The 14,397-nt window shown below is 39.5% G+C and overlaps 1 protein-coding gene across 1 annotated transcript in view; it reads left to right on the forward strand.

Annotated features, from left to right (window-relative positions):
• ME1 (malic enzyme 1) overlaps positions 1-14,397 on the forward strand; it is a 335,701-nt gene that overhangs the window by 195,844 nt on the left and 125,460 nt on the right. Inside the window, exon 6 of the mRNA XM_054021851.1 lies at positions 5,678-5,781. Within this exon, the coding sequence (XP_053877826.1) occupies positions 5,678-5,781 (104 nt within the window). The remainder of the gene's footprint in view (positions 1-5,677; positions 5,782-14,397) is intronic.

The raw sequence follows: 14,397 nt of genomic DNA on the forward strand, positions 1-14,397 counted from the left end.
TTTCCATTACATGCATCCGACGAAGTGGGCATTCACCCACGAAAGTTTATGCTCCAATACATCTGTTAGTCTTAAAGGTGCCACAGGACTCTCTGTTGCTTTTTACAGATCCAGACTAACACGGCTACCCCTCTGATACTTAACCATTTGGGGTTATCTAAGCTAGTCTGACAAATAGGTATGGTTTATTGCTATTTGATGTAATATGGAGAAATTATTTTCCTGTTCAGTTTTTATAAACCTCGATATTAACAGTGTTATGTTGCATATGCAGTGTTCATTTTTGTCACTGGTGTAATGTTTATAAATTATGAGCTTGTTAAGATACATCATACATAGGCTTGTCAGAGTTCAGTTTTTTATAATTTTGACGTGTACGATTGTTTCTTTTTAATTTTTTTTTCAACATTTATCCATTTACATTTATACGGTTTTAGGAAATTATTGGGGGATAGACTCATAGACATGATCGTCTAGTCTGATCGTCTAGTCTGACCTGCACAACGCAGGCCATAGAATCTCACCCACCCACTCCTGTAACAACCCCCTGACCTATGTCTGAGCTATTGAAGTCTTCAACTTGTGGTTTAAAGACTTGAAGGTGCAGAGAATCCTCCAGCAAGTGACCTGTGCCCCACACTGCAGAGGAAGGCGAAAAACCCCAGGGCTTCTGCCAATCTGCCCTGGAGGAAAATTCCTTCCCGACCCCAAATATAGTGATCAGCTAAACCCTGAGCATGTGGGCAAGAATCACCAGCCAGACACCCAGGAAAGAATAGGCAACACGGGGATCAGAAAATTATTTAATGACAGTAAACCTTGAATTTCAAAAAGTTAAAGCTTTTATAAACATTAAAACACAAATTGTCAACATCACATGTCAAAATATATAAAGCAAATACCCTTAAAACCAAACTTTCTCAAGCAGCATTTTTTTTACTTTACCTATCTGTACATTTCAGTTATAATAATAATAATTATTGATGGAAATTTTTTGGCAGTTTGTGTGTGTATAGTGAAATTTCTGTTTACGGACATTTACTAATAAAAAATTAATCCTTCCAAACCTAATCATGCAATTCCTTGTTTTTGAATCTGTGGTGTTGTTTTTCCTAGAGATTACTCTTAAATGAGAAGTCACATCAATTATATTAAATTAAGCCATCACTTAATATGCTGGCAATGCGATCTGATTTTTCTGGTAAACTGTCATCAATCTAGCTATCAAAATCGTTTTGAGATTGTAGATCTCAATTCATACTTAAAAGCTTTTATTCACAATATGTTGTTGTTATTATTGATAGTAAAAAAAATTTTCTATTATGATCATGCCCAAAGACTTCAATCAAGATTAGGGCTCTGTTGGGCTGTACAAACATAAATATGAGAAAATCCTTTTCCTGGAGAGAGGGGGGTCTTTTACAGTCTTGAGAGATAAAACAGATAAAAGTCAGGGGATGGGGTTATAATACAAGCAAATGAGTGTGGTGAAGAATTAGTGCAGCCTTGTTAGTTACATGACTTATTGTTTGGGTTTTATTTCTTTGTGTTTTGTTTTTTAATTAGGCTAGAGGTAAGGTGAAGTATGGAAACATTAGTAAGATTGAGGGAGAACAGTCACAGCTCATCACCTGCCTAGCTGTGATCAGCAGGGTGTGTTCTTTAGGTAACACAACAGAGTGAGTCTTCAGGAATGATTTGAAGGAGAATAAAGTAGTAGCTGTATGGGTTATGTCTGAGAGTTTTTTCTATGCATAAGGGGTGGAGTTGGAAAAAGCTTTTAGGGAGAAGAAGACTTGCAGGTAATGGTAAGAGTTCCATGTAAAGTGGTTCCATGTAAAGAGCTGTACACAAGAAGCCATTTACAATAACAGCAAAAAGTTTTATCGGTCCTACAGAACCAAGGAACTATACTGAATATTCTTGAGCACTATCTGTGGGCACTTTATCTATTAACTATTTATAGAGGAAGAGAGAACAATCTTGTAACAGGTGGTAAGGGCTGGGAATGTTGGCAGAATTAAGGTGGAGGCTGGTATCATAAGTTACTAAATTTGGTAGATAGGATGGAACTAGATAAGCTGTGATGGGCCTTAAAAGATAAAAACAATAAACTTGTTTGATGCAAAGGCAAAGAGGGAGCTAGTGAATGGATTGAAATAAGGGGATTGATGTGGTTAGAGTGATGAACTAGGAAGATGATCTTGGCAGCAGCATTTTAAATGGATTTGAAAGGAGGAAGGTTGCAGTAGTTAAGGCCAGAAAGAAGGTCTTGCCACAGTCAAGACACAAAATGTTGCAGACTTGGATGAGAGTTTTAGCTGTGTAAACAGAGGAAAGTCCTTATCTTAGAACTGTGTAAGAAGAAGCAACAAGATTTAGACATTGTCTGAATGTGTGGGTCTAGAGAAGGCTGAGTTAAAAATGGCACCCAAATTATAGGCTTGGATCACTGGGAAGGGTGGTAGTGTAGTCCAAAGTGATAGAGAAAAGTGGGAGAAGGAAGGGCTTTGACAGAAAAGATCAAGAACTCAGTTTTGGCCATACTGAATTTGTGATGTTGACTTGACATCCACAAAAACAGGTATCAGAAAGACAGACCAAAATGCTGGATTGGACTGAGGAAGACAGCTTGTCAATGGAGAGAGAGATTTGAGTCATCAGCATAAAGACAGGAGTCACAGCTAATTCTGAAGTTGAGTACCTAGAGAGAGAGTGTAGAAAGCGGAAAAAGGGGACCAAAGATGGAGCCTAGGGCAATACCCACTGAAAAGTGGAGAGGGGGCCAGCAACAACCCTCCAAACAACATACTGAAGGAGCAATAAGACAGGTAGAAGGAGAGTCATAAAACAGATATGAATGCCAGTGGAGAACAGAGATTCAGGATGTAGGGTGTGGTTGACAGTGTCAAAAGCTGCTGTGAAGTCAAGGAGAATGAGGATGGAAAGCAGGTGGTAAGATTAGTTCAATGACTAATCTGTTCCCTTCTGCACTGAGCAAAGTAGCTTAAATTCTGTGTAACTTGTATAATTTCCTCATCCTCTTGATCCTTGAGGCTGCCATTCAACTGCTGAACTTTTATCAAACAATAAAAGAGCTTCCTTTGAATGTAATGATATTTTTTTTTAACTGGTACCCGACTGACCTTTACACAACTTCAGTGCAACATAGCTTCAGCTAGCCCCAACTAATTCCGTTTCCATCAACATTTCAGAAAGGCATTTGAAATTAGTCTCTCAAAGACCCACAAAAACAGATGCTGTGATCAGGTAATCCCACAGAGCCCAGCATGAAAGCATTCTCAACAGAAAGCCCCAGGTTGTAATACAACCACAACAAATCAGGATGAGCCTAAGCCCAATTGTGTTCATATTGGTGTGTAAAAAAAGTGGAAGAACATCCTGGAACTTCTCATAGATCCATTGGAGGCAAAAGAAGGTGTGACAAAGTCAGTCCTGACAAATATAAGAGAGTGGTGGAAGGCAAATATATCAGACCTAGAATGGTGAAGACTCTGTTCCCTATGAGCTGAAAAAAGTTTACCATAGGTTAACTAGAGACACCTGAGGCCAGTTAAGGGCTACCAGTGACATTTAAAAACCCTTCTTCTGATGGGAAAGAGGACAAAGATGGGAGACAAGCTGCAGCAGGGGTAGTGGCAGCAGCAGGAGGAAGGAAAGGCTGTCTCCCCTCCCTATAGGGAAAGAAACTAAGGTAACAGCTGTTTGGGGGAAGGGCTGGCAACTAGGAGCCAACATAACAGGGTAATACCCTGTAGAGGGGGCAGGGAAAAGTATTTCTGTTTGCATTATGAGTTTGGGGTGGGGGGGAGTGTTTTTGCTTAAGAGAACTTCTAGGGTCCATCCTGAGGCCCACCATGTAAATAAGGAAATATAAAACCAGAGTGAAGAAAAAAATATTCTGGAGTCAGATTAGTTTACTCCAGGCACCCACCACCACCCAAGGGAGAAACGTTGAAGCTGATGAAGTGAAGGAGGTTACCCCCAAAGGAAAGACCAGAGTAAGGTGATCAGGAGAGAACAAACAGAGGAGTACTGATAGTGAGATAAGGGAATGAGAAAAGGAGTCAGATACACCAGAGTAGGGTGCAAGTGTCTGAGATGAAACTGACATGAGAAAAAGAGGAAAAGAATTTGCCAAGTTAGCTATGTTGCAGGTACTGTGTTCCTCAAAAGTCTCATCCTCATTAGTTAGCAATGAATAGATATGACAAAATATTTTGCTGCATCAAAATGTATTAATTTTGGTTAAAAATTGGCTAAATAATTTATCCAAACCCAAATCTTTTTTCACATCTAAAAAGTATGTACATTTCCTATACCCAAGTTTATTAAAGAAATAAATGCTTCTTGTAACTGAATATTTCTCTTGCATATTAAAGCCATTTTTCATATAGCAAGAGAAATGATTTAACATAGTTCTTTTTATAAAGCTAAATAAGGACTCATGTTTTTTCTTTCTAGAAAGTTTTGACCGTGACATTTTGCTACTTTTTGCCTAAAATAAGAATTCCTGAGCAGTGAACTTGTGAACATAAAAAGTTAGTGTTAGCTCATCTAAAAACCAAAGCAGAAGAAGCATCAAAAAGAAGCAATTACTGGCAGATCTCACAGCCACAGACTGGCTAACAGTTTGAACTCAGTTTATACCAGGAATCCAAATGACGGGAATGAACATCTTGAAACCATGTTTATATGGACTAGTGCCATAGCAAGACAAATCATACCTCTTACAGAAACTAAAGAGCCAAGAGTCTGTGACAGATCTGTAATAATACGGAAATATAAGTCTGTGTTACTGGTAGTTTGGTCTTTTTTTTTAGTGACAACATAGCTACCAGAACATAAAATGTGATATGCTACCTCTGAAATACACTGTTCATTGAACAAGAATAATCCAAAACCACAGTTTTAGCTTAGTTTAGTAGTGGGCAAGGCTGCACTTGGTTACTCTCTGTGGAATGGATACTGTGCATGCTGGTACTCCTACATTATAATCTAAAACACTGTATGAAACCTTGACATATGAAAAGCAAATGTTATGAGGAAAACCAGTATTTGCCTTTTTATGTACCTCCTTGCTATTCTTTAAACTAAGAGAAGTATTAAAAAAAAGAATCAACAGAGGGTCCTGTGGCACCTTTAAGACTAACAGAAGTATTGGGAGCATAAGCTTTCGTGGGTAAGAACCTCACAAGAAGTGCATCTGAAGAAGTGAGGTTCTTACCCACGAAAGCTTATGCTCCCAATACTTCTGTTAGTCTTAAAGGTGCCACAGGACCCTCTGTTGCTTTTTACAGATCCAGACTAACACAGCTACCCCTCTGATACTAAAAAAAAGAATGTGGTTTATAATAGGGTCCTGACTTATTTCCATCAGTACTAGAAGTTGTGAAACCTGACTTAAACCTTTACTTCTTCACTTGGAAATGACACAGATTCATTCTATTGCCCACATGATACAACTGAGTATTTCTTTAATCTCTTTGTTGCAATTCCTCAGTCTTTATATGCTGATGGATAAATGGATATATACCCCATTTATTCCATTAATATTCAAACACTGTATTGTGTTCATTCTCTCTCTCTCCTTGTTTTTATCAGACTATAAACAACTGTAACTTGTTTTATTAATAGTTCATACTTTCTTTAACAGGAGTTGCTAAAAGATCCCTTATATATTGGACTGAGGCACAAAAGAGTCAGGGGTCAAGCTTATAATGACCTTCTTGATGAATTCATGCAAGCTGTGACTTTCAGGTAGGCAGTATATTTGTTTTATTCACACATCTGTATTCCACTGAGCTTCAGTCTAGGGGAGAAAGTATCCCAGTCTTTTTTTTTTTTTTTTTTTTTTTTTTTAAGTGGATTGGGAAGGAAATGAGGAAATTGTTGGAGTTTGTTTTTCACTTCCTATGTATATTATTTTTAAGATGTGATCCATTATGTCAACTTTGTCTTAAATACTGAGTTATTGTGAATTCATTAAATTTTTGTAGTAAAATTACTAACCTTATTTCAAGTAAGCTTTAGAGGTGTGCTAACCAGTTCTGGTCTTTCAAGGTTTCGATTGAGGCATTAGATTGCAGCCTAACAATTCCCCCACCTCAATCTTTGAAACTATAATGAGATCTGAACCCATCTGCTGTACTCTAAGGCTTGTCTATTTCTTGTGCCTCGAGTGCACCATGTATATTTGAAATCTCAGAACTATTCAGATTTTGCAGGTGTAGAAGAATCTATCGAGTACTCAAGTGCAAAGAAAGGGGTGTCTCCAGGAGCTTCTGCAGTGAGGCCCAGCAGAAAGATTGTCAGACCCACTGGCATGTGGTGTCAGAGTTTCAAAGAGATAAATTAAGGTGTGAGAAATACTGGGGTACAAATTTACTGATTCAGTCCAGTCTTGGAAAATGATTATTTGTCCCAAACTTGTTCAGTTTGAACCCAGGAGACATGTTTTGGGGTTTCCTTACATTAGTTTCTCTCTCCATCCAGGAGAGAGAGGATATATTCATTTCTGTTGTTGAACAGTACCTGCAGTTGACACTCAAAAAGTGTGCTAAATTAATTCAAACAAACAAAGCCACCAGAGATCAGACAATATAGCAAAAAAATTGGAACTTTAGCTAATCGCCTATAGACTTTTTGTAGGCTACAATAAGGTAATGTGTTAGCTGTGATTTTACTGCATGGTACAAACAGGGGCATTGCACCACAGCAGGTGTTGGCTAGTGTGTCTTCAGGGGCCCTACAAAGAAAAAAAAAAAGGTAAGTTTTTAGTTATGTTTGTGCTAAATGCTCCTTGGTTGGTTAGTGGAGTCATTCCGCACATTTTGCTGAATTGCAGTGCATAAAGTTTTTGTAGTTTACCATTAGCATGTGAAATATTATGTCAAACTGATTACTATTATCAAGTAAATCCTCATATATTACGTTTAGTAATGTAAGCATGGTGGAGCCTATCAAGCAAGTGTAGGTGTTTTTGACTGTTATATAATGTAAATAGTAAATGATGTGGCAAAACTTCCCTTACTCTATACCATTTTCACAGGAATGTTTTAAAAAATATAAATTTTGACCTTGAAGTACTATATATGGGCAGCAATGGATGTAAGTCTATAATGGATCCAGATCCACTAAAACGTTGCCCCCATTTCCCTTTAACTAACCAGAAAGCTAGCTAAATGAGCAGTGTATACCAGCTTGGGGTTTGTGCAGCTGTTGCCTTTCTTCCTTTCTCTTTGGTCCTGTAATTGTGACCTAATGGCTTCAAAAGAGGTATCTTGGGCCTATGGTGCATCTTCTTCCTACGGCTCTCTGTGAGCTGAGGGGTGAAAACATTATCTACCATCTGTTATGGACTGACTCAATGCTTTATTTGAGGCCCTTCCAAAGCAGGATGAACTTCCAAGGATCCTGTCTTAATCACTGCATACAGGCCTATCCTAACTTAGCTCTTCTTTTTCTTTTTTCCTACAGAAAGTCATTGATTTTTATAACTAAGATTTGGAATATAATTTTGTAATTTTCAATTATCAAATAATGATTTCTGAAATTCACCCAGAATAATTTCTGGTCATTAAACATTTGGTGGTCTAGTGTTTCTTTGGGTTTACGTACCTAAAATTTGTTAACTGTTAATGCTCAAAATCTCGGTCTTCACTGAGTGAGTCTTCCTGTAAGTCCTCCGGTACCAGTTCAAGGCATTGTAAATACAAGCACTCACTGGTTCTGTCAGAGGCAGTACCATTGACTCCAGCTCCTCTTGGGCCATCAAGTCCAGTGCCTTTGTCTTTACTGGACCCTGGATGTACAGATGATCCCGACCATCTCAGTACCATCTGCTCCAGCAGCAGTGCAAGCACTGAGAATTGGTGGCTTGGCAGAATCTGAATTTTTTTATATAATTTTGACAGATAATATAGATGTTTATTGTTAAGCATTTTTTATTTTTATCTATTGAAATTTTCACAGTTGGGAGCAATTATGGGGTGGGAGAAGGTCAGACATTAATTATTGAAAGACAGTAGACACTGAAATTAAAAAAGTTAAAGCTATCAAAATGCTACCCCTACTCCAGCTCCACTAACGCTGGGCTCACAACATGTTTTATAAATGTTAAGGTGAGGCTCTAATAAGTTCCCAAGCAGCATTTTTATTACTTTGTATTGGTGGAAATATTTTCTCATTGGTTTGTGTATCTACAGTTGTTTATCAACATTTATAAATAAAGATCTTATCCTTCCAAGCCTAATAGAGGACTTACCTGTCTCAGTGCCTTGACTCATCAAACCTTCGTGGCTGCAAGGGCTCTTATATGTCTCCCTTTACCAGACTCTCCACTACTACTAATGGTGTAGTATTTACCACTAGGGTCTTTGGCACTGTTGGTCCTGTTAGTACAGTCAATGAACCTGGCACTGTCAATGCAGACACTTCTGGCATGGTTGGCACCAACAGTGTTTTCAACATACCTGATGCAGCTAGCACCACAAGCAACTCTGCTGAGATCAGCTTTGCCAGCATGATCAGCACCACTGGAGTCTTCAATGTCATTGATGCTAACACAATAACAGCAGTGCATTCCTGTCTACAACTACTGGGCCACATGGCTTCTTGCATGTAGGTAACTCCAGATTTCACCTTGGCTGTCTGCACGCCTGGCTCCATTCAGTCTGTCGTCTGACCAGGCATCCTCTGAACATGCTGGTTTGTGTACCTGAACAAGTGCTTCAGTCCCTGAACTGGTGGTTGGACTCTCACAACATGTAGAAGAGGTCCCTTTTCTGTCTTCAGAGCTAACTGTGACTCTGGTTACCAATGCGTCTACCAAAGGCCAGGGGGCTGGCTTCGGACAATGTTGAGCACAAGCTCTGTGGTCAACCTAGGAAATCTCTGTGTATTAAAATGTGCTGGAGATTCGTGCAATTCATTGGGCCTGTGAGACATTTATGTCTAACATCAAGCACGAGGTGGTGCAAAGTCCTTATAGATAACATCATTGCCATGTTTTATTTCAATAGACAGGGGGGTGCAAGACCAGCTCTGCTATGTCAGGAGACTGCCAACCTGTGAAATCTGCATCAGAAACAAAGTTTCCCTGAAACCATTCCATCTTCCAGGAGTGAGGAACACCACGGTAGATTTCCTCAGCAGGAATTTTGTAGTCAGAGTGGTCAATCAGAAAGAATATTATCCTCCGGATCTTCCATCAGTAGGAAAACCCAGAAATAAACTTGTTCTTCTTTGAGTAATGTCTCTATGGGTGATACACATTAGGTATGCTTGTGTCCCTGTGCCTAGCATTGGAGATTTTCGGTAGCCTTGCACCACACATGCACCCTCCCACTCCCCTCTCCCCCAGTCTCGCGTGTATGTGGCAGCTAATAACGCTGTGTGGTCCAACTGCCCTCAGTTCTTTCTCAACCTCCCTTGGCCTGAGACAGAATCCCTAGCAGAGCCTTTCCTAGAGAAGTTCCGTTAGTGCCTTTCATGGTGATAGTGTTTCTGTTAAAATTAGCTAGCTAGTCATTGCTTCCGTTCTCCTTCTCTTCCCCCCCGTCCCCTTTTTTCTCTTTATTAAAAAAAAAATTGCTTTGTTCTTCCTTGTTACCCCTTAGGTTAGAGTAGTGATTCCCTACCTTCTTCCCTTCAGGGAACTTATCCCTGCATGGGGTTATGCTCAAATCCCCCAGGTTCAAATGGTGTTTCTCCTGCTGGGAGGCCATCCCCTTGAGCAACAGGTATCCCGATGCATTCTTTGATTGAGAGAGGTGCACATACCACAGAACTGCACACATTGCCTCAAACTGAAGGCAAGGACCCAAAAAGCCCATGAACTGAAGCTAAACTACTAATGATGAAAAGCTCACTGCGGACAGCCTGAGACTCTGGTCCTGGCATTCCTCCTGGACAGCGGTCACTGTTGGCACTGACATCTGCCACCCTGCACTCTCCACTGCCTATGAAGAGAAAGTAAGCAGACTCCTCACGCAAAGACACCAAGAAACAGACCCCAAGTTCACCCACCAAGGAACCATCTAAGAGAAAGAGGTCTGTAACAAGGTTAGTAACCTCTGCACTGACTGGTACAAGATTCAGTACTTATGACTCCTCTGGGACCGGCACTGATAGTAAGTCCAAGGACCCCAAGAGGAGTGGATTGGATAAGATGGCACCATCAAGCAATAGTGGCAAAGAGAAGCCCAGAACCCCAAAAGCGATACCGATCGCACCAATTAAACATACAGTACTGAGTATCTTGGCACCAATGAGACCACCTAGCAGACAATCTGGAGAACTCAGGGTAATTCCAGCACCATCAGCACTGATAACATCAGCAGCAATGCACATGCCTCCCATGGTACCAACCAAATGCTTCCAGCAGTACCAATGATGCTGGTGCCAGTACCACAGATTCCCAAAAGACCTGCTCGTCTCTGAGACCCCGGAGTCACCGCTGCTGCATACCGAGCTCACAGCTCTCTCTCCCAGAGGTGCACCCAGTCACCTAATGTGGCGCACCCATAGGGATAGTATTCAAAGAAGTAGTGAAGGTTACTCATCCTGTGCAATAGTTGAGATGCATGTCCCTACGGGTGCTTCGCTACCTGCCCACCTCCCCTCTGCTTTGAAGTTCAGACATAGATTCTGCGGTAGAGAAGAAATTGAGGGCGGTTGGACAGTACATCACTATATAGCCACTGTGCACAGTGTGTGACTGGGAGAGGCATAAATATGGCCCAACCGGCCACTGCTACTGAAAATCTCCAATCCTGGGTGTAGGGACACAAGCACTTGTAATATGGAGCACCAGTAAGGGGGGACATCTCAAAGAACCTCAGTTACTGCACAGGGTGTGTAACTTTCTCTTCACTACCAACCTGAACAACAAATGCAAGAGGTTTAGCTCCATGGTGGGCTGCAGTCCTGGTTCCTTAAGAGATGCATTTCTCCTCCCGTGGACCAATCCTCTGCTATATGAGTTTCCTCTAGTTCCTCTCATCCCAAGGGTACCTAGGAAGATGAAAACAGACAAAACCAATTTAATCTTAGTGGAACCAGCCTTGCTAATGCAGTACTAGTTCACAGATCTACACCAGCTTTCAATCAGACCACCTTTAACTTTACCCCTAGTTGGGGATCTCCTGTCTCAAAATCAGGACAGGCTTCTGCATCCTAATCTCATTACCTCACAGTGTGGATGAATTCTGGTTAAATGTTTGCGAAAAATTGTTCTGAACATCAGGAAGGATTCCACTAGAGCCACATATGCAGCTAAGTAGGAGATATTTTTCCATCTGGGCATGATTGTGGTATTTATCAACCTATAGATCAGACATTAACCATATACTGGATTACTTACTGAATTTTAATTCATCTGGCCTTTCAGTTAGCTCTGTGAGAGTTCACTTGGCTTGCATACCTGCAGTTCATCCACCAACAGAGGGATTTTCTGTTTTCTCTCACCTTGTGGTATCCAGATTTCTGAAAGGCCTAATTAATGTCTACAATCCAGTATCTGACTAAGTGCCATCTTGGGACTTGAAGCTAGCTCTGTCATGTTTAATAAAAATGTCACATGTTTCTTCTGACAATTAACAATATTCATGTATACATAACAACATTTGTCCAGAAAAATCCAAATGATTTACAGTCTTGGTAAATATGTGCATGCATAAGTACACACACACGCGCACACACACACCTACCTACCTCTGATTAGCAATTGCTTCAGCCTTCACTGAAATGCAGCCACTTCCATGACAGAAGAGCAGCTTGAACAGAAGAACAGTTGAACAATGTACAGCAACACCCCAAAACAGTTGTGCAGTATGGGTGAGGTAAAATAACAATGGAGCGGAATGTTCAAGAAATCCGATTACAGTTTATTATAATGTAACTGGTCTATGTAATTCCTGTTTTCTTTCTGGGTTATCCTGTCTAAGTTTAAAAATTAAGTGTTAATATGAGAATAAATAAAGACAGTCTGTTGGTTTCGGTAAGTGTAAGAGGAAATGCTGTTTTCTGTTTCTCACATTGCTACTGTTAATAAGTTATGCCATAGAAGACGGGAATGGTTAAGGCAAACCAAATAATTTTTTTGGGGGGGGAAGTACTGTTCTTCTGGACTTATTTGTATCGATTTAAAGGTTATTCTTTCATTTAATACATATATTAGGTAATGATTGGCAGGGTAATTGGGGCCAGGGGAGAAAAGAAATTTGGATGCCTAGACATCATCTTGATTTCATTGCACTGATAACCAACAGATACAATGGAGGTAATATAATATTTTAAATATGGGGACTTCTTTAGTCATTTGACTACTTAACTAAAATTTGTACAGAGTGGACCTGGTCCAGAAATGTGATGAACTCCCAATGGGAATTATTCAGACCCTTTTAATCTAGTGCCTTTTATGTTTATTGCTTGGTTATGGCACCATTTTGTATTGTATGTCAGCGGTTCTCAAACTTTAGCAACATGAGGACCCCCATTTTGGTTTAAAATTTTTCGTGGATCCCAAGCCCTCCCCGCTCAGCCTCAGGCCCAGCCCTCACGCCACCCCTTCTCCCACTACTTCACACCCCCTGAATTTTAAGGACATAAACGTTTTATTATTTCTGCATTTGAGAAATCTTTGGTTATCAAAGGGAATTTATACAAAATGTTTGATTATTGACAAATCATGGCTATCTGCTTTTTCAGTTATCCAATTCTGCTTTTCTTTTCTCTCACATTGACAGCTGAAAGACTGATCTGCTTCTGGATCTAATGGCAAATATGAAAAAAACTGAACTATTGGGGCGTAGGAAAGTAGGGAAGTGTCATAAATTAAAGGCTTTTCCCAGGGCTTTGATGGTAACAATATGTCATGAAAATCACATGACCCGATAAAAGTATGAGAATTGGCAGGCCATTATATTTATTTATTTGACTGAAACTACTGAAGTTCCTATTGGTACCAGCGAACTCTATTTAGCACCAGGCAGTTTATCATTTATTACTTGTACATATGAAAAGTGGTATATTTGAAATATTCCTTTAGCATACTTAATTATGTTATAGGGTATGCTGCTTTTTCAGAAATAAATGAAGGCTTTGTTCCTTTCTTGCATGAAAAGTTTGCTGGAAATGTTGGCATGTCTACTGAAAGGAAAAGCAGCAAATTATGAGTCAGTAAAACGGAGCTGAGAAAGAAACAGAACATGCTCTTCAAACTATGCCTGTTGTGCATCATCCATCAAAGTTGTTTCTGTTTAGCATGAGTCCAAGTCCACTTTCTAGTACTTCTTTTGCAGCATATCTGTTTATATTATTATGCTGTGTATACTTTGGATATATACACATAGCATATGCATGTGGAGTATAAGTATTTATATGACTCCTTTACAACTGTGGCTAGTTCTACAGACTAATTGCAGACAACTACATAACCAATAGAGTAATGTCAAACAAGTTCCTTCAAATCTGTCTATTTGAAAGGGCATATCTGTACATGCTCCCACCTTCCTTTGTTTGTATTTTTTAAACTTAAAAATAAAAGAAGAAAAAATATAAAACTTGTAAAGGAAGGAAATTAAAGGTCTTTTTAGCTACATTTTTCAGAGAAACAAGTCTTTCTTTTACAGATTGACAGAGCATCACATTCAATTATGTCACTGCCTGTATATTCAAAAAGACAATGCCTTCTGGAAACCAAGTCATATTAAGATATAGTCTCCTAAAGTATAATACTGCAAACCAAAAAAACCCCTCCTCTATAGTTTTCTATAAATGTTATTTATTTAAAAGTTCATATTTTAAAAATCTTACATGTCTACTCCCTACAAAAAGATTCTGGTAGGATATCTAGTGCAGTATCCTTATGAGCTGAAACTAATGCAACGTAGATATTTTCCAGATGTGTTTAGGCAGAAGCATATATCTGGATTTTTGTTGGCACATATGCAGTGAACAGCTTTAGTCTTTTTTTCTCATTGCTAGCAGCTGCCCTCTCTGTGGGCATGTGCTATAATTTCCCTGGACATCACCAGCTGTTTTTTCCTCCGGTGCCAATATGGTAAAAGTGAATCATTTTGGAAAAAATATGTTGGATGGAAGGAATGCCTTATAATGTGAGAAAAATGGACAAATATCTCACCATTGAAGAACATGACTCAAACTGGAAAACTGACTCAGAGCTGTTTTTCATATTCAGCCTCAAGGGGTTATTGATCATAAAACATTATATAGAAAGAAGAAAATTTTCCCCAATGACAATTGTTTCTGTTAAATAGTGATGTTTATAGAGGAAATTTTAAGAGGAAGGATAGTTAGGTGGTTGGCTTCATTTTCTTGATCCACCAGAGATATCTGGCAAATTCTTGGGGA

This window comes from Malaclemys terrapin, chromosome 3, assembly GCF_027887155.1.
Source record: "Malaclemys terrapin pileata isolate rMalTer1 chromosome 3, rMalTer1.hap1, whole genome shotgun sequence".
Classification (NCBI taxonomy): domain Eukaryota; kingdom Metazoa; phylum Chordata; order Testudines; family Emydidae; genus Malaclemys; species Malaclemys terrapin.